This window comes from Lithobates pipiens, unplaced genomic scaffold, assembly GCF_037356315.1.
Source record: "Lithobates pipiens isolate NorthernLeopardFrog02 unplaced genomic scaffold, aLitPip1_a1.2 Scaffold_19, whole genome shotgun sequence".
In the NCBI taxonomy this organism is placed as follows: domain Eukaryota; kingdom Metazoa; phylum Chordata; class Amphibia; order Anura; family Ranidae; genus Lithobates; species Lithobates pipiens.
In genome coordinates this window covers 327593707-327615484 of record NW_027507764.1, presented here as the reverse complement: position 1 = coordinate 327615484, position 21778 = coordinate 327593707, and the positions used below count along the sequence as shown (strand labels likewise).

Sequence of the window (21778 nt, the reverse complement as noted above, 5' to 3'; positions counted from 1 at the left end):
ACTGCTGAAAAAACATGGATGGTGTTCTTTGAGTAATGTGATGTAATAAGTTGGACTTGATGCACTTGTGTCTTTTTTCAACTTCACCTACTATGTAACTATATGTGTTGGGTTTGCACCAGACCTAGCATTTTTTTGATGGCCAAAAAGTTAGATTCTAGTCTCATCAGACCAGAACACCTTCATACATTTTGGGAGTCTCCCACGTGTCTATAAGGCAAACGCAAAATGTGTCATTTTGATTTTTGCTGGCGGTAATGACTTTCTCCTGACCACTCTGCCATAAAACCCAACTCTATGGAGCGTACAGCTTATTGTCGTCCTATGTACAGATACACCAGTCTCTGCTGTGGATTTCTGCAGCTCCTCCAGGGTTACCTTAGGTCTATGTGCTGCCTCTCTGATTAATGCCCTCCTTGCCCAGTCCGTGAGTTTTGGTGTGCAGACGTCTCTTGGCAGGTTTGCTGTTGGTGCCATGTTCTTTCCATTTAGTTATGATAGATTTGATAGTGCACCTAGGGATCAGCAAATATTTGGATATTTTTTATACTCTAACCCTGACTTGTACTTCTCAACAACATTGTCCGTTACTTGTTTGGAGAGTTCCTTGGTCTTCATGGCAGTGTTTGGTTAGTGGTGCCTCATGCTTAGGTGTTGCAGCCTCTGGGACCTTTCAAAAATGTGTGTATATGTAATGAAAGATCATGTGACACTTAGATTGCACACAAGTGGACATCATTTCACTAATTATGTGACTTCTGAAGGTAATTGGTTGCACCAGAGCTTTTTATGGGCTTCATACCAAAGGGGGTAAATACACACGCGCATGCCAATTATCAGTTATTTATTTCTGAAAAATAGTTTTATGTATAGATTTTTCAAATTTTACTTCACCAACTCACTATTGTGTTCTGATCCATCACATGTAATTCAGATTTAAAAAACATTGAACCAAAGCCTTTAATGTAACAAAATAGGTAAAAAGCCAAGGGGGTGAATACTTTTGCAAGGCACTGTATCTTAGAAACATAGAACTGTGATGGCAAAAAAAGGCCAAGTGGTCCATCGAGTCTGCCCATTTTTTCTTATTATTTGAGTATAGATCTGCGTTTGTCCCAAACTTTGTTGAATGCGTTGAATGATGCATGTTTGAATCCCTACCTCTGCTGCAAGTCTATTCCAAGCATTAACTACTTTAACCACTTCAATACAGGGCACTTAAACACCTTCCTGCCCAGACCAATTTTGAGCTTTCAGCGCTGTCGCACTTTGAATGACAATTGCACGGTCATGCTACACTGTACCCAAATGAAATTTTTATAATTTTTTTCCCACAAATAGAGCTTTCTTTTGGTGGTATTTGATCACCTCTACGGTTTTTATTTTTTGCGCTACAAATAAAAAAATTACCGAAAATTTTGAAAAAAAAAAATTTTTTTTTTTGTTTCAGTTTCAAAACTTTGTAAATAAGTAAGTTTTCTCCTTCACTGATGGGCACTGATGGGGCTACACTGATGGGCACTGATAAGGCGGCACTGATGGGCACCAATGATGTGGCACCAATGAAGTGGCACTGATGAGGTGGCATTGATGGACACTGATAGGCGGCACTGATGGGCGACATGGATGGGCGACACGGATGGACACAGATAGGTGGCACAAATTGGCACTGATAGCTGGCACGGATTGGCATGGATGGGCGGCACAGATGGGCATGGATAGGCGGCACAGATGGGCATGGGTGGGCACTGATAGGCGGCACAGGTGGGTACTGATAGGCGGCACAGGTGGGCACTCATAGGCGGCACAGGTGGGCACTCATAGGCGGCACAGGTGGGCACTCATAAGCGGCACAGGTGGGCACTCATAGGCGGCATTGGTGTTATACTGTACTAATGGATGCCAATCAGTGCCAAACAATAATGCATGCCAATCAGTGATGCCCATTGTGGGCACTGATTGGCATCCATTATGGGCACTGATTGGCATCCATTGTGCTGACTGGCATCCCTGGTGGTCTAGGGAGGATTACCTTTTCCCTGGTGGTCTGGTGGCGTCCCTGGTGGTGCAGTGTGGGCATCCTCGGGGGGGCTGTGCTGATAATCGATCAGCACAGACCCCCCCTGTCAGAGGAGCAGCCGATCGGCTCTCCTCTACTCGCGTCTGACAGACGCGAGTGAGGAAAAGCCGATCACCGGCTCTTCCCATTTACACTGTGATCAGCCGTGATTGGACACGGCTGATCACGTGGTAAAGAGTCTCCATCGGAGACTCTTTACCGAGATCGTAGTTGCCGGGTGTCAGATTGACACCCCGCAACAACGATCGCCCCGGGGGCGTGCAGCGGCTCATAATCCTGATCACGTCATATGACGTCTGATCAGGATTATGAAACCACTTTGCCACCGTCAATTTGTAATAGGGCGAGCGGCAAGTGGTTAAATAAAATAATATGCTCTGTGATCAGTTTTGAACTTTCCACCTGCTAGTCATGTCCCCGTGTTCTGACCCTTATTCACCCCGTTGATGTATTTAACCACTTCCGGACCACTCGCTGTCATTCATTTGATGTCAAATACCGGGGTTATGGCAGCAGATAGCTGCCATAACCCCGGTATTTCTTTAACCACTTCCATACCAGGCACTTTTCCCCCCTTCCTGCCCAGGACAATTTTTAGCTTTCAGCGCTGTCGTATTTTGAATGATAATTGCGTGGCCATTCAACACTGTACCCAAACTACATTTTTATCATGTTCTTCCCACAAATAGCTTTCTTTTGGTGGTATTTTATCACCTCTGCGGTCTTAAATTTTTGCTCTATAAAAGAAAAAAGGCAGACAATCAAAAAAAAAAAACTGATAGGCGGCACTAATGGCGATGATAGGCAACCCTTAATGGCACTGATAGGCGATACTGATGGACATTGATAGGTGGCACTGGGTAGGCAACTCTGATGAGGAGCTACTGACAGGCATTACTGAGTGGCACCGATTGGCACTTCGATGGGGCACTGACAGGCGTTACTGATGGGGCACTGATTGGCACTGTTGCGGGCACTGATCGTTACTGTTGTGGGCACTGAAAGGTGTTTATTATGGGGACAGGCTGGCAGGTGTTGGGCACTGATTGGCAGCTGACGGATACCTTTTGATGGGGGCTGTGATAATCAATTATCAGCACAGACACCCCCCCCCCCCCCCCGACAGGAAGAGATGCCAATATTGGCTCTCCCTGTCAGCGTGAACCAAGGAAAGCCATTTACCAGCACTTCCTGGATCACGCATTGATCACCTGTGATTGGTCACAGCTGATCACATGGTAAGAAGCCTCTGTCAGAAGCTTCATAGCACGATCGGAGTTGCGGTGTGTCATATTGACACACAGCACCTCCGATCACCATCACGCCATACTGCTATATGGCTGGCGGCAAATGGTTAAATAGCAGGCGGTCCGCTTTAAGTTAAAAGTGATCACATTTGGTGGCGGGAGAGGTGCCATGTCCCGGTTGTCTCCGCTGCTTACCTGTGCAGTCGGTAGCGGCAGAGATGATCTTGTCCTTTCCCCTGAGAGGCTGGAAGTCGAGTGAGGCAATGATGGCTGTTACATGAGGGAAGCGACGCAAAAACGTCACTTTCGCCCAACGGCCTTAAAGGGACAGATTTTACACACACACACACACACACACACACACACACACACACACACACACACACACACACACACACACACACACACACACACACACACACACACACACACTATAGTGGGGTTATTTACTAAAGGCAAATCCACTTTGCTCTACAAATGCACTGCATGTGCAGTCACTGTAGATCTGAGGGGGACATGCAAGGAAAGTAAAAAAAACAGCATTTTTGCTTGCACATGATTGGATGATAAAATCAGCAGAGCATCGTCTTATTTCAGATCTTCCCCTCAGATCTAAAGCAACTTTACTTCCAAGTGCAAAGTGGATTTGCCTTTAGTAAATCAACCCCACTGTGTCCAGTTCTGGAGACCTCACTTACAAAAAGATATTGATAAGAAAGATTCCAGAGATGGGCAACAAAAATGGTGAAAGCTCTGAAGGATAAAACGGATCAGGAGAGACTTTAGGAACTCTATATATACAGTCTGGAAGTAAGAAAGGAAAGGGGAGACATGATTGAATTCTTTAACCACTTAAGGACCAGGCTCTATTTTTTGCACTTGGTGTTTACAAGTTAAAATCAGTTTGTTTGTTTTTTGCTAGAAAATTACTTAGAACTCACAAACATTCTATATATATATATATATATATATATATATATATATATATATATATATATATATATATATATATATATATATATATATATATATATTATTATAATTTACCCTAGAGAACAAATTGGCAGTCGTTGCAATACTTTGTCACACATATTTGCCCAGTGGTTTTACAAACGTAATTTTTGGGGAAAAATACACTTTTTTGAATTAGAAAATAAGAAAACAGTAAAGTTAAACCAATTTTTTTTATATTGTGAAAGATAAATTGATACTCAACAGGTCATGCTTAAACATTGCGCCTGCTTGTGGAATGGCGACAAACTTTGACTCTTAAAATCTCCATAGGCAACATTTAAAAATTTCTACAGGTTACCAGTTTTGAGTTACAGAGGAGGTCTAACGTTAGTGGCGATACCTCACACGTGTGGTTTGAACAGTGTTTACAAATGCGTGCATTACTTACGTATGCGTTCACTTCCATTTTTCTTCTTTATTTATTTTACTTTTTATTTTTACAACGTCCCTTTAACTGCTTCAGATCCGCACTATAGCTGAATGATGGCTACAGCACAGATCTGCTTTGCCGGGAGTAGGTCTATTGACATCCTCCCCTTTTTGAGGCTCGCCACGCCCCCCTGAAGGGAGCGCGGGCTGTCTCAATGAGACTAAGGTGATCACAGATCCGAGTGAGGGGCCAATATCGGCCCTTACCATGTGATCAGCTGTCAGCCAATGACAGCTGAGCACGTGATGTAAACAGAAGATTGGTAATCGTTTTTTATTTCTTCTCACACTGACAGTGCAAGGAGAAAAAATGCCAATCAACGGCTGCTGTTTGAAGGGACATTGGTCCCGAAGAGGAAGAGCCTCTGTGCCTACCAATACTGCCTGAAGGTGCCAGCAATAGGTGCCCACAGTAAGTGCCAGCAATCAGTGTCCACAGTAAGTGCCAGCAATCAGTGCCCACCAGTGCCACCTATCAAAGCCCACAAGTGGTGCCAATCAGTGCCACCTAGCAGTGCTGCCTATGAGTGTCCCCTACCAGTGCCGATCATTGCCCATCACTGCCACCCATCAGTGCCACCTATTCGTGCCCTTCAGTGCCACCCATCAGTGCCCACCAATGCCACTCAGTGCCACCTCATCAGTGCCGCCTTTCAGTGCCCATCAGCGTACATCAATGAAGGAGAAAAATTACCTGTTTGCAAAAATTTAACAAAATAAAAAAAATATATATCTATATATATCTATCTATCTATCTATATATATATATATATATATATATATATATATATATATATATATATAAATATATATATATATATATATATATATATATATATATATATAGATATATATATATAGATATAGATATATATATATATATATATATATATATATATTATTATTTTATTATTTAAAAAAAAAATCGGTATTTTTTAACAAAAAATAAAAAAACCCAGAGGCAATCAAAAACCACCAAAAGAAAGCTCTATTTATGGGGGAAAAAATTATAAACATTTAATTTGGGTTCAGTGTTGTATAACCACGCAATTGTTAGAGTGAAGCTGAAAAATGGTCTGGGCAGGAGGGAGGGTTTAGGTGCCCAGGAAGCAAGTGGCTGTAAACATCCTTTGCAATATAAATAAAAGCATGACAGGACCTCTTTAACGTGAGATCTGGGTTTAAAAACATCTCACATTTACACTTAAAAGCAATAAAAAAAAAAATATATATATATATATATATATATATATATATATATATATATATATATATATATATATATGTGTGTGTGTGTGTGTGTGTGTGTGTGTGTGTGTGTGTGTGTATATATATATATATATATATATATATAAACAGTGTCTTAAAAAAGTATTCATACCCCTTGACATTTTCCACATTTTGTCATGTTGCAACCAAAAAAGTAAATGTATTTTATGTGATAGACCAACACAAAGTGGCACATAATTGTGAAGTGAAAGGAAAATGATTAATGGTTTTCAAAATATTTTACAAATGAATAATTGAAAAGTGTGGCGTGCATTTGTATTCAGCCCCCCTGAGTCATTACTTTGTAGAATCACCTTTCGATGCAATTACAGCTCCAAGTCTTTTTGGGAATGTCTCTACTACCAGCTTTGCACATTTAGAGAGTGACATTTTTGCCCATTCTTCTCTGCAAAATAGCTCAGCTCTGTCAGATTGGATGGAGAGCGTCTGTGAACAGCAATTTTCAAGTCTTGCTACAAATTCTCAATTGGATTTAGGTCTGGACTTTGACTGGGCCATTCTAACATATGAATATGCTTTGATCTAAACCATTCCATTGTAGCTGTATGTTTAGTGCCATTGTCCTGCTGGAAGATGAACCTCCACCCCAGTCTCAAGTCTTTTGCAGACTCTAACAGGTTTTCTTCTAAGATTCCCCTGTATTTGGCTCCATCTATCTTCCCATCAACTCTGACCAGCTTCCCTGTCCCTGCTGAAGAAAAAGAAGTGAACAGTGCTCCATGAGATGAATAACCACTTGCTCACTGGGTACTTAAACCCCCCTCCTGCCCAGACCAATTTTCAGCTTTCAGCGCTGATTCACTTTGAATGACAACTGCGCGGTCATACAACACTGTACCCAAATTAAATTTTTATATTTTTTTTTCCCAAAAATAGAGCTTTCTTTTGGTGGTATTTGATCACCTCTGCGGTTTTTATTTTTTTGTTAATTTTTTTTTTTTTTAAAAGACTGAATTTTGTTCTAACAAACAAATTCTAACAAACCTCTGCGCCCCCCACCCCAAAGCACCTTGCCCCTATGCTGATGTGGACAAGGGCCTCTTCCCGACAACCCTTGCCCGGTGGTTGTCAGGGTTTTTTTGGGCGGAAGGCTTATCTGGGAGCCCCCCTTAACAAGGGGGCCCCCAGATCCTACCCCCCCATGTGAATGAGTATGGGGTACATTGTACCTATTCACTAAAAAAAAGTAGTGTAGCGTTAAAAATACAATAGACAGTTTTTGACAAGTCTTTATTAAAAATCTTCTTCTTCTGTGCTTCATCCTCCAGTCTTCTCCCTCTTTCCCTGCTTCTTCTTCCGCTCTTCTTCTGTCGTCTTTTTCCGGTGTTCTTCTTCCTCTGCCGCTGCTCCCACAGATTACCCTCCTCCGTTGCTGCGTCCTGCTGATTTGTCGGCGCCGATGCCCTGCATTTTTTAAATAAGGACGCCCCTTGCGACATCACATACCCATCATGCCCCGGGTGGTGACATGGCAAGGGGGCATGGCCTCCAGATGATGTAATCTGATTGCCACGCCCCCATCATTATTTAAGAAATGCAGGACATCGGCGCCGACAGATGAGCGGGATGCAGCATCAGAGGAGGGTCGTCGGCAGGAGCCGTTGGCAGAGGAAGAACAACACTGGACAAAGCAGACTGAAGAAGAGCGGAAGAAGAAGCAGGAGGAGAAGAAGACCATAGAATGAAGATGAGGGAGAAGATGGAGGAAGACCGGAGGAAGAAGATTTTTACTAAAAGACTTGTCAAAAACTGTCTACTGTGTTTTTTAACACTACACTACTTTTATTTTTTTTTGTGAATGGGTAGGGTTACAATGTACCCCATACTCATTCACAAAGGGAGGCGCCGGGATCTGGGGGCCCCCTTGTTAAAGGAAGCTTCCAGGTTCCGATAAGCCCTCCGCCCAAAAACCCCGACAACCACCAAGCAAGGGTTGTTGGGAAGAGGCCCTTGTCCCCATCAACATGGGGGCAAGGTACTTTGGGGTGGGAGGGGCACAGAGCCCCCCCGCCACAAAGCATCCATCCCCCTTGTTGAGGGCATGCGGCCTGGTATGATTCAGGAGGGGGGGTGCTCGCTGATCCCTTCCCTTTCCTGACCTGCCGAGCTGCATGCTCGGATAAGGGTCTGGTATGGCTTTTGGGGGCACCCCCATCCCATTTTTTTTTTTTTTACATTTTGGTGTGGGGGGGGGTCACCTTAGAATCCATACTAGACCCATTGACGCATTTTTTTTTTTTTTTTTTTACATTGAGAGGGAAGTCAGCTGACAGCTGGTGACTTACTGGTTGTTAAGGACGTGGCGGATGGCTTCCTGGTCCCCGCCTTAGCAACCAGCTATATACAGTGTAAAAAATAAAAATAAAAAAACGCAGCAAAATTGTGGTAAAAACGTGGTACTTGCATTTTGGATGCAAGTCCATTAAGTTCTATTACATGTAAATCGCTGCATGTTGCGGGGAAAAAAGTCCCCGATCCTTTAAAAAAAAAAAAAATGGCACTAAAATGCATTAACTTGAACATGTTCCATAGGAACCCATGTTAAAAAATGTCCCTGCATTTCTGCAAAATTAATCAAAAAACACAGTGTGAATCGAGCCTTATGCCCCATACACACGGTCGGAAATTTCCAACCGAAAAAGTCTGATCGGATTATGTTGTTGGAAAATCCGATCGTGTGTGGGCTCTATCGGACTTTTTCCATCGGAATTTCCGACCAAAAGAGTTTGAGAGCTGGATCTAAAATTTTCCGACAACAAAATCCGATCGGACTTTTTCTGATCGTGTGTAGAGAATTTCGACGCACAAAGTGGCACGCATGCTCACAATTTTTTTTTACTAAATCTATTGGCTACTGGCCTCTACGTAGTCCTGTTGTACGTTTTGTACGTCACCTCGTTCCGAGCGATCAGTTTTTCCAACAACTTTGGGCGACTGTGTGTATGCAACACAAGTTTCGGGCAAAATACGTCGGAAAAACTCAGACGGATTTTGTGGTCGGAATGTCCAACCGTGTAGGGTAAAGGGGGCTGAATACAAACCACGCTTTTCAGATATTTACTTTTAGAAAATGTTGAAAACCATTTATTATTCTCCTTGCCCTTCACAATTATGTGCCACTTTGTGTTGGTCTATCACATAAAATCCCAGTAAAATACATTTACGTTTTTGGTTGTAACATGACAAAATGTAGAACAATTCAAGGGGTATGCTTTTTCAAGGCACTGTATATATAAATAAAATCACTGATCTCAGTATTTATCTTGCTTTTTTCCCTACTTATTTAACTTCAGCTTTCTCACAGTAAAATGTGACAGTGGTGGCTATTTAAATTGAGTTTCATTAGCTAATTTGATGATAAAATCTAGAAAAGCTTTACGTTTTGGCATTTACGTCTTTATAAATGTCACAATCGTTAGGATAGACTAAATTTGTATGTATAGAACTCCCCCTCTCTCCACCCTACACACATTCTCATTCTGCTAATTTGCTGATGAAAAAATTATAAAACCAACTGTAGCCATTTTCCAGATGAGTATCTAATCAGCAATAATGGAAAAATATGGCATTAAACTACAGTCACACAATTAAAATACTTTCTTCTTGCTTAACCTTTAAATTTTAAGCAGATGAATATGCTCTTATTACAGAAAGAATGTAAGCATTTAATTTTTTTTTTTGCAATTTAAAAAAAAAAATTATCAAAGTACATTTGTGCCAATTTTGTAACCCAAAGAGCTCTGTGACAGGCAGTTATTTAATGTATCTTACAGTATAAGACATTTTAGATATGCCAATAAATATTTTATCACTCTGAATGTTAACAACGACATTGAACTATTCCATTGCATTAAATTGCCGTTTCTATTCTGGTTAAAATGAATGCTTTAACCCAGCAGTTACCAATCTCATTTATTCTGCTTTCTGTTTGAGAGCATCTGTTAGTAACTATGTGTGACTTGGCCAGAACACTCACTACCAGTGTAGAAATTAGATTTATTTATTTTTCTTTCCTTTCTACTTTCAACAGTAACACAAACTAAAGCATAGAACAGCATATAGATAAAATGTTGCCACAAAAATGGCCCCTCCCTCCTGCCGTTTAATCCCACAGCAAGCAGCTTGTTATGGGGGCACCCAAGCTAAGCCGCTGCTGTTTGTGTCCATTCAGACATGGAGCCACGGCTTGGCCTCGTCCCCTCTCTCTTTATTGGCTCACTGACTTTGATTGACAGCAGTGGGAGCCAATTGCGCCCGCTGTGTATCTCACCCAATCAGGAGGGAGAGCCCTGGTCAGCCAAGTCTCATGCAACATCGCTCTCGCCACTGTCCCCCTCCTCCCTGGCCGATTGATAGCAGGAGCTATTGGCTCCCGCTGCTGTCAATCAAATGTTGTGCCAAGCGAGCAGAAGGTGGGGCCGAGCCACCCACTCTGTGTCAATAGACGCAGACAGGGCAGCTCAGGAGTGAGCATGCACAAATGCCCCAAGGGAAAGAGGCTTTCCATGGGGGCACTTGCCAAAGAGGAGGGGCCTGGATCACCAGCGGGGGGACTCCAGAAAAAGAGGATCAGGGCTGTGCAAAACTTCTGCACAGAGCAGGTAAGTAGACCATGTTTGTTGTTTTAATAATACAAAATAAAACAAACTAAGCTTTTGTCATGCTGGGCTCTCAGCCCTTCCTTCTCTGTGTTCAGGCTGCTCAGCTGTTGGTTAATTGACAGTACTCATCGCTTCACAGTTTTTTCACTTGTTGATCATCTCCTGCTCGTCAGTCAAACCCACAGCCAGCCCCTTCTGGCTATTTAAACTCCCTGGTTCATTTCTTCCATGCCTTCACCTTGGTCAACATATCTAAAGACTTTCTGCTGTGTCCCTGTTGAAGACTTGCCTGGTTGTCATCCCTTCTGGTTCCTGATCCTTTCCGCTGCCTCTGACTACACTCTCTGGCTTCCTGATTTCCTGACTTGTTCTGACTACTACGATTTGGCTACCGAACACTGGCTATGTTTTGACTACATTTACCAGTTGTACCATTTTTACCATTTTATTAAAAGGTGGGATTTTTACTGCATTTTCTGCCTCCGTCAGTTTCATAGTTCCTGACAGTAGACGAGGGCCATGAATTCAGAAGGTGCAGGCAATCCACCTAGAGGTAATATTTTGTCCAGGTTGAATGAGCAGGATCACCGCATGGATCAGTTTGCCATAGCCTTACAGACACTCCTGATTCGCACTGCTCACCTGGATCCTCCCACTGTGGCTGTTCCAGTACAAACTGTGTTTCAGGCCATCCCTACTGCTGCTCCAGTCTCTGTGCAGGCACCTGCCTTGAATATTATGTCTGGTTCTGCTCCACGTCCCCAGCGATTTGGGGGCAATCCAGTTCAATGCATAGGGTTTCTTAGGTTGGAATATACGTTGAGATGCTGCCCCAGGCGTTCCTCACGGACAGAAGCAAAGTAGGCTTCATTATTTCTTTGCTTTCTGATAGAGCCTTGGCCTGGCCAACCCCTCTATGGGAGACGCAAAAACCCATTGTCCTAAGTTACCCAGAGTTTGTTGCTTCCTTTTAAATGGGTACTTGACACACTCCACTTCTCCTGCCAAGAGCCTTATGTCCATCAGAGTACGAGAGCTGTTGCTGATTATGCCATTGAATTCCATACTCTGGCAGCAGAGGTCACTTGGAATAATGAGGCACCTATGGCTTCTTTTTCTCATGGTCTCTCAGATAACATCAAAGATGAGATAGCAGCCCGAGACATACCTATAGATCTGAAAAAGTTTATCATGTTTGCCGTTCTCATTGGCTCCAGACTCAGAGAGAGACCTTCCTTTAGGGAGCGCTTGCGGAAGCCTCCTGTACATTTGGCTCCGAGCTTTGCAGTCCCACCCTTGCCTCCCTCACCTCCTATGCCTCCTGGTACCGAGTCTGCCAGTGAAGTAGAACCCATGCAGTTGGGCTTAACACGCCTCTCTGCGAATGAGAGGACCTTTAGGAGGAGGGAGAGATGTTTGCCTTTATTATGGCCAGGCAGGTCACTTCTTGAAGTTTTGTCCTATCCATCCAGGAAACGCTTGCACCTGAGGTCCTGTAGAGGATAGACCTTAGGTAGCATTGTTACTTCCCCAGTTACCTTGAAGGATAAGCCTCTAGCTTTGGTTACACTTTCGTCATCCATCGATGCACAGGATTTAATCAACTCGGGCTGCAGGCCTGTTCATAGACAGCGCCTTTGTGTCTAAGCATTCAATTTCACTGTAGCTTTGTGCCACTCCACTATTGAGGCTATTAATGGGAGACCTCTACAGCCTGCCCATGTGACTCATGAGACTGCTCTGTTGACCATGGCCGTAGGAGCTCTTCACCATGAGATAATCCAGTTTCTCTCCCCATTATCTGGTGGTTATTGGTTATCCTTGGTTACAGAGGCACAATCCCTCTTCTGATTGGCTTTGTGCTGAGGTTCTTTCCTGGGTGCCACAATGCAGTAAGACATGTCTTCGGCAAGTGGCTAAGGTCTTGTGCACCTCTTCCCTCTCCTCCTTGCCAGAGATGTACCTCGAATTTAGGGATATTTTTGACAAGGTTCAAGCCGGTAGTTTGCCTCCACACCGGTCGAATGATTGCGCAATTGACCTTTAACCTGGTGCTATGCCTCCCCGTGGCCAGGTTTACCAGAGGATAAAGCCATGAAGGACTGTTGCTGACACACTTTCTCTAGGGTTCATCCGCAAAATCCTTGTCCCCTGCTGGTGCTGGTTTCTTCTTTGTGAAAGAGAACTGAGACCTTGTATCGATTATAGAGCTCTCAATCGCTTCAAGATTAAGAACGCCTATCCGATTCCATTGATTAAGGAATTATTTGACCGCATCAAGGGAGCAATGGTGATCTGAGAGGGCCATAAAATCTGGTGAGGATCAAGGAGGGAGGTGAATGGAAAACTGCATTTAACACCAGGACAGGACATTACAAATACCTTGTAATGCTGTTTAGTCTTTGCGACGCTCCTGCAGTTTTTCAGGAGTTCTACAACAATGTCCTCTGAGATATGTTGCAGCAATGTGTGGTGATTTATCTCGATGATATTCTTATATATTCTAAATTTTCTAGAGAGCCACCACACAGATGTTGTCTGTGTGCTACAGAGGCTGAGAGATCATAACCTGTACTGTAAGTTGAAAAGTGTGAGTTCCATCGTGAACAGATTCAGTTTTGGGTACTGAACCTTGGCTATCTTTTGACTACATTTATCAGTTGTACTATTTTATTAAAAGGTGTGATTTTTGCTGCATTTTCTGACTGTCTGTTTCATGGTTCCTGACAGCTTGAATGTTGCTTTAAGGTAAACAATAAAAAAAAATGTGGACCTTTAGAACCACTTTCATCATCTCACTCACTTCTTGCAACTCAGTAGATAAATTCTTTGATTGTAAACCACACAATATATACTGCATTCTAATGTCTGTAAATGAGTTTCCCACAATTTTAGGAGCTCTTGGGTTCCTTTATTCCTATATTTCTACACATTTGCACTGTATACTTATGTTGGGTTAGCTCAACCCTCATGAAACACTTTGCTCCTGTGTGTTACAGGCAGCTAGAGATCTTTCAGTGTTGTCACTGCTGACCTCCTCCTAAGAATACAAGCTACTTGGCTGTCTCAGATTTAAACACTTGGGGACACTTGCCTAAGACAAATATGCAGAACAGAAAAGTGAAGTCAGAGCTCCTATTCTTAATACTTCACCAATTTATTGGCTTAGAAAGTACTGAAGCCATTGGATAAGCTTGGCACCCAAGGAACTAGTATGTTCCAAAAAAGAAAACCGCATATATAGTAGCTTCATTACTTGGTTGCTACAGATACCTTTATGTGGCAGGCAAGGGCATTGCTTGCAGTGCTATAGGGGGTAAATTATTCAGACACTAATGGCATTATGATGAACCCGTTATAATACAAACATGATTGTTTTGATGATCTGTAATGGACTCCTTGTGATGACAATGAAAAAAACAACTCAATTAGGTACTTTATTCTTTTGGAATCATGTTTATTGAGGCTCTTGTATAACTTGCCTACACATACCACTACTACTGTTGGAGGAAGACATTTTAGCCTGTACAATATAGTTGTAGAAAAAGTTCCCCGTACATTTAGAAAAAAAAGTCCAGAGCTTATCATAATGCAAGATGCATTATATAGATTGTAATATAAAATGAGCTAAAAAGTCAAAGCACTTAACAGAAAAGGTAAGTGCTTCTTTAGCAGTGTTAAATTTCAAGCTTTTTAGACAGATATTTCTGTTAATGTTTAACCTGCCATGAACCTCATGTATAAAGAATTTCAGTCTCATCCAGCATTTGGGAATGAGAACTGACCTGCGAGGTAAATGGAGAACTGAACAGCGAGTTACTTCTAAGTTATATTTTAAGACTTTCAGTAAAGAGGAATATGGAACTAAAAATACTGGTACTTTATAAATATCTTCAAATATTAAAGACGGACGCCAGTCAAGTTTTTTTTTTTTGTTTTGTTTTAACCTCACTTCCTGTCTGTGTGATATGTATACAAGAAATGGGAGGAGCAGTTGCCACACATTGTCAGATCTTCTGACTCTTGCAAACTATACAAAAAAGGGTTGTTGTTTTTTTCTCCTGTTGGAGAGATTCCTATGACTTGTACAGATGGAAAGCGAGCACAATCTCCCCTGTGAGGACACGCAGCAATAAAAACTTTCCTCAATCTATCAAAAACAAAAAAAAGCAAAAACCTGTGGATTTTATTATAAATACCAGTGGTGCACCAAAATTTAAATTCCGGTGCTGAAACCGAAAATTTAGAATGCACTTGGCAGAAAACTGAAACTGACTGTTTAAAAAAAATAGTTAATGCATTTTTAATGGCGTCAATCTGTCGTAAGCTGGGCAGGACATTCGTACTTTTTAGTGTCATATGACCTCCTCTCAAAAGGTGCCACTCGCACAATCCATCACCAGCTGTGCCCACCAGACACGGCCAATGACTGATCAGTGTACCAGCTCGCTGCCAGTACCATGTAACCGCTGTGACCAATCACAACAGGTCAAATGACAGTTTTAAAAAATGGATGGCTTCCTTTCATGCCATTAATTGTGAACAATTGGATTGCTAGCTGTGATTGGTCAATTTGATCATATGATACAGACAGGGTCAATCACAGCCCATCTGTACCATGTGATTAGCTTTGACCAATCATAGCTAATCACAACAAAACAAACTGAATATATGTTTCATTCAGTTAAATGCTTGCTTATAGGAAAGCAATTCACTGCAATCATATTGTGTTAAAAAAAAAAAAAATCCCGATCACTTCCACAGAGTAGCACAATGTTACTATGGTAACATTATATTGCTCTGCTCACAGTGTGTTTAAAAAGAAAAAAAAATGTATATTTATTTTTCATACTGTTCCCAATCACTGCCACACCAGTTATATGATGACGCTGTACTGCACTGGTGACAGTATGTAAAAAAAAATGACATTTTCCAAAAAAAAGACAAAAAAATTACAACTTAAAAAAAAACTGCCATGCCTCTTACTAAATATATTGGACTGTCTACTTTCCAAAAAGGGCGATATTTGTACTGTCCTGTCATTAAATCAGGATTGATCAATTTTCAGATACAGTCTATACTATAGTTTGTGGACTCTGACTTTTCTACAGACTAAACAATATACACATTTATTTAGCAAAAAATAACAAAACCCAGTAGTGATTAAATATTACCAAAAGAAAGCTCTAGTTGGGTACAGTGTTGCATGACTGCGCAATTGTCATTCAAAGTGCGACGGTGCTGGCAATTATGCATTGAAGTCAATGGGACGCAATATTGCATTGAAGTCAAAAGGGGTCGTTTTTGTATTGAAGCCAATGGGACGCAATTGTGCATTGAAGTCAATGGGATACAATTGTACATTGAAGTCAATGGGACGTAGCATGCCATTATCGTCCCTTTTTTTTTTCTATTGACAAAACGCAGATAACTCTATTTTTATCAGTGCATCCCTAATAAATAGTGTAAACTGTGGGTAAAGCAGTTTTTTACAGTGTTTATTAACCACTTCAGCCCCAGAAGATCTGGCTGCTGAATGACGGGCCATTTTTTGCGATTTGGCACTGCGTAGCTTTAACTGAAAATTGTGTGGTCGTGTAACACTGCACCCAAACAAAATTGACATCCTTTTTTCCAACAAATAAAGCTTTCTTTTGGTGGTATTTGATCGCCTCTGCGATTTTTATTTTTTGCACTATAAACAAAAAGAGCGTCAATTTTGAAAAAAACACAACATTTTATACTTTTTTGCTATAATAAATAACCCCTTTTATCTTTTTTTTTTTTTTTTTTTTTAAAAAGCAAATTTTTTTCTCAGTTTAGGCCGAAATGTATTATTCTACGTATTTTTGGAAAAATAAATCAGTAAGCATATATTGATTGGTTTGAGCAAAAGTTATAGCATCTACAAAATAGGAGATAGATTTATAGCATTTTTATTATAATTATATATATTTTTTTTTACTAGTAATGGCGAAGATCTGCAATTTTATTTTATTAGGACTGCTACATTATCCAGGTTTAAAGCGGTATTAAAGAGAAAGTAAACTCTCCCACTCTGATGCTTCTTTTCATTTAGTCCATTATAATACACTGGTGTGAAAAAGTGTTTGCCCCCTTCCTCATTTCCTGTTCCTTTGCATGTTTGTCACACTTAAGTGTTTCAGAACATCAAACCAATTTAAACAATAGTCAAGGACAACACAAGTAAACACAAAATGCAATTTGTAAATGAAGGTGTTTATTATTAAAGGTGAAAAAAAATCCAAACCATCATGGCCCTGTGTGAAAAAGTGATTGCCCCCTAAACCTAATAACTGGTTGGGCCACCCTTAGCAGCAACAACTGCAACCAAGCGTTTGCGATAACGTGCAATGAGGCTTTTACAGCGTCCTGGAGGAATTTTGGCCCACTCATCTTTGCAGAATTGTCCTAATTCAGTTACATTAGAGGGTTTTCGAGCATGAACGGCCTTTTTAAGGTCATACCACAACATCTCAATAGGATTCAGGTCAGGACTTTGGCTAGGCCACTCCAAAGTGTTCATTTTGTTTTTCTTCAGCCATTCGGTGGTGGACTTGCTGGTGTGTTTAGGATCATTGTCCTGCTGCAGAACCCAAGTTCGTTTCAGCTTGAGTACACGAACAGATGGTCGGACATTCTCCTTCAGGATCTCTTGGTAGACAGCAGAATTCATAGTTCCTTTTATCACGGCAAGTCTTCCAGGTCCTGAAGCAGCAAAACAGCCCCAGACCATCACACTACCACCACCATATTTTACTGTTTGTATAATGTTCTTTTTATGAAATGCAGTGTTCCTTCTATGCCAGATATACTTGGACACACACCTTCCAAAGAGTTCCACTTTTGTCTCATCGGTCCACAGAATGTTGTCCCAAAAGTCTTGGGGATCATCAAGATGTGTTGTGGAGAAATTGAGACGAGCTTTGATGTTCTTTTTGCTCAGCAGTGGTTTTCTCCTTGGAACTCTGCCATGCAGGCCATTTTTGCCCAGTCTTTTCCTGATGGTGGAGGCATGAACGCTGACCTTAACTGAGGCAAGTGAGGCCTGCAGTTCCTTGGACGTTTTTGTGGGGTCTTTTGTGACCTCTTGGATGAGTCGTCGCTGCGCTCTTGGGGTAATTTTGGGCGGCCGGCCACTCCTGGGAAGGTTCACCACTGTTCCATGTCTTCGCCATTTGTGGATAATGGCTCTCACTGTGGTTTGCTGGATTCCCAAAGCTTTGGAAATGGCTTTATAACCCTTTCCAGACTGATAGATCTCAATTACTTTCTTTCTCAATTGTTCCTGAATTTCTTTGGGTCTCGGCATGATGTGTAGCTTTTAAGGATCTTCTGGTGGACCTTACTGTGTCAAGCAGCTCTTATTTAAGTGATGCCTTGATTGTGAACAGGTGTGGCAATAATCAGGCCTGGGTGTGGCTATAGAAATTGAACTCAGGTGTGGACAACCACAGTTATAGTATGTTTTAACAAGGGGGGCAATCACTTTTTCACACAGGGCCATGATGGTTTGGATTTTTTTTCACCTTTAATAATAAACACCTTCATTTACAAATTGCATTTTGTGTTTACTTGTGTTGTCCTTGACTATTGTTTAAATTGGTTTGATGTTCCGAAACACTTAAGTGTGACAAACATGCAAAGGAACAGGAAATGAGGAAGGGGGCAAACACTTTTTCACACCACGGTAAGTAATTATCAAACTGTAATCCAGCCCAAATTGCATACTTACTGTTTAAAGAAACTTTAAAAAACTTGTTTCCAGGGGTTAGGCAGCACCATCTTAAGTATTGTTTTCTGAGTCCACAGTGGAGTGTATTTCCGCCCTTACATTGAGTACTTCCTGTACTGTTAAACAAGCCTCCTTCTCAATCCAACGTTTCTATGGCAACCCTGCTTCCCTGTTCATAGCTGACTTGTTTTATTTCATAGTGTTTACTTGTGCCAATTGTCTAATGTTTGCCTTTGTCAGTCTTATCAGCTTCAGCTGATAAGACGGCAGTAATGGCCAGGTTTACACTGCATGTGATGTCACATGGTCACATGGGGTGTAGGAGAAAGCTTTGAATGATTCTGCAGCCTCCTAGGATATCAGTGGTGTGCCGTAGGAAGTCCTGATAACAGATAGACAAGCACATAGAGAGTGTGCCATAAATCAGGGGAGATCTGGGCATGCTCAGTGATGTCATTCTAAAGAACAAAAAGGATTACAACAATACTAAGCAAGTAAGGAGATATCTACAAGCATGTTCATTAGGGTTTTTTATGTTGATTTACATGGGACAAAGTTGTGGGGGAGAGTTTATAACCACTTTAAACCAAACATTTAACATGTTGCAGCTTACCAATCCTGATCATTTTGTGGTGGCATCCCTTTTCTATTTTTTTGGCTCAATCACCTCTGTTTTCACTTGGTAATTCAGCCAGTAACCTACCTCCTGTATCGGCATGCCTACATTCTAGATAAAGGAGCAACAAAGACACCTTTGGACAGCAGCATTGTTAATCTGGGAGAGGAGAGTATTGGATGCACTAGCAGATTTAGATACACTAACAAATTGAAACCAAACTCCAGCTTCAACACTTTTAAGCAATTACAGCAACTGCTACATCTGCAGGACAACTTCTGTTGAAATACAACATACTTACTGGCTGGATTATTTGGTGATATAAATGGTACAAAGCCTATTAAAAAAAATGCAGCCACCCCATCTACAATATGGTATTAATATAACAAATGTTTGCTTTTGGGTTGATTACCACTTTATTTTGTCTTAACCTAATTGGGTATTATTGTAACCTTTTAAACATTTATTTTTTTGTATAGCTTGTAATGCTGCTTGGTGTTTCCCAACATTATTGTAACTTGTATAGTGAACATCAGTTGTGCATCTTCTGTCATAGCTGCTGATAAAACAAATCCGTGTGCGTGCCTTCTTTGTGGTGGGGTTACATTCTGGCACTGCCTACCACTTCCATATGAATATTTTAAACCTGTACATACTAAATACCTATTTAAAGTATAACTAAAGGCTAAGCTTTTTTTTTAGGTTGAGTGCAGATGAATTACCTGTCAGTTTTTATTGCTGTCAGTGCTCCCGATAGGGAAATTCACCCTCTCTATTTGTCCTGTTTACCTTTGTCATTGAAAGTGAAAGTAAAAGAAAATCCTACATTTTGGGTTGTCTCTAAAAAAGTAATAGAAAGGAAATCTTCCATTAGGGATACTAGTTCTGGAAAACTGGGAGTCTGCAAGGGTTTCCCTTAATTTGCAAGGATTTCCTCTCGCTCCCTGTTGTGGATATGGGACAGAAAGTGAAGGGAAATCTCCCCACTGGGACACAGATGGCAAAAAACAAACTTGCATGGGTTATACCCCTCCTTTGCTCTATCAAAAAAAAAAAAAATAAGATTTTGCCTATTCTACTTTAAATCAGCAGCAGATCTCATCATCAGAACTGGAGTCTGTTTTTTTGGAATTGCGTTATGCTGCATGTTCCTAAGTGGTTTGTAAGCACATATAGGCAAATATGTGAAACTTGGGGCACTTTAAAGCATTTGTTAACCCTCAAAAAATAGATTTCCTGGTCCCTTAAAGCATATTAAGCAGCACAGTGCTTGTGCTGTGTAATCTGCCCCCCTCTAAACTATAAAAAAAAAAACTTCCCTGAACCTGCCACTTTCTGTATCCCCTCTCTGAGCTGACCACGAAAAGCAGGGCTACTGAGCGCTGACCACTGTGGTCAGAGTGTGTCCCTCTGTCATATGCTGCTGCCCCCTCTGTTCTCTTCTCTCTCCCTCGCCCCCTCCTTCCTGCATGTCAGCTTGTGTGTGTGTGTGTGTCTCTGTCTCCTAACCCCCCCCCCAATAAAATTAAAAATGTTTTATGCTCACTGCTAGCAACTTGTTCATATCCTGGCAGAGCACACTGCATTCGTCTTTTAGAAAAATGAGTGCTGTAAATACCAAATATGACTAAATGACTCCTCCTTTGGCTTCTGAAATCTTAGAGTTACTCCAGCAAAGCAGTTTACCCAGGCCTTGAGCTACACGTTGACTTTCTGAGAAAGTAAAGCACCTCAAAAGCATAAAATGCCCATATATATATATATATATATACAATAAAGGGACTATAAACTCAAGTAAGAGCACCCTTCATCTTTTACGTATTAAATAATGTAAAATAAATAAACAGATTAAGCCACTGAAGTCACCATGATCAAAAATTGGAGAGATGGTGTCCACCTAGTGAAATATTAGTAAAATAAAAATGATGGCTCATGTAGCTTGTACAAGATTGCCTTCTTAATCAATATATTATGGGATTACTTTTACTGTGACCACATCTGCACCTGTGTCAGATTATTTGCTACATGGAATGTCAAAGAAATCGAACTTGCTTGTTTGTGACTAAGGATAATAAAACAGAGGGCCTTCCTTGCCATGCAGTTCCCAGATTTTATCTGAATTTAGATCTGTAGTTTCCAGATTTCACCTACCAGTCCAGCTGCTGTGCCAAATCTCATATGTAGTTAAGACCAGAATGTACAGTTGGTTTTTTTCCATGGGAACTTTTACATCTTTCTAGCCTAGAGTCCATTCACAGAAAACCTTAATCAGCAGCAGGTTCAGGGCCAAACTGCTGTTTACAAAGGGATTGTAGATAAGGCAGTAAGGACCTCTATAGACAGGGGTCCCAGGCAAATGGGGATATTGCCTATTCTTTGGAAATTGCATTTTACTATCTGAAGGAGTTCTATTAAGATGAAGCCATTTTTCAGATGCGCTGTAATATAATATATAGAGGATGCTTTCATGTAATATAAAATAGAAGAGACCAAAGGAAAAAAAAGGAATGCTGTTTTTATGTGTGCACAATTATGACAGGAGCTGTGTTTTGTTAATATGATCTTCTATTCTTCTGTAGAAACTGGAACTGGATCGTTTTATGCTGTATGCTCATGGACCAGACTTGTGTAGAGAATCAGATTTGCGGCATGCCATGGCAAACTGCTTTGAAGCTCTGATGGGTAATTAGTGTATAGTTTTGATTTTGTGCATGAACAATTTATGGATTCTTACAGCCTTATTAG

At 41.2% G+C, this 21778-nt stretch overlaps 1 protein-coding gene across 1 annotated transcript in view; it reads left to right on the top strand.

The window, feature by feature from the left end:
- DROSHA (drosha ribonuclease III) overlaps window positions 1-21778 on the top strand; it is a 579282-nt gene that overhangs the window by 483158 nt on the left and 74346 nt on the right. Inside the window, exon 22 of the mRNA XM_077492043.1 lies at window positions 21613-21715. Within this exon, the coding sequence (XP_077348169.1) occupies window positions 21613-21715 (103 nt within the window). The remainder of the gene's footprint in view (window positions 1-21612; window positions 21716-21778) is intronic.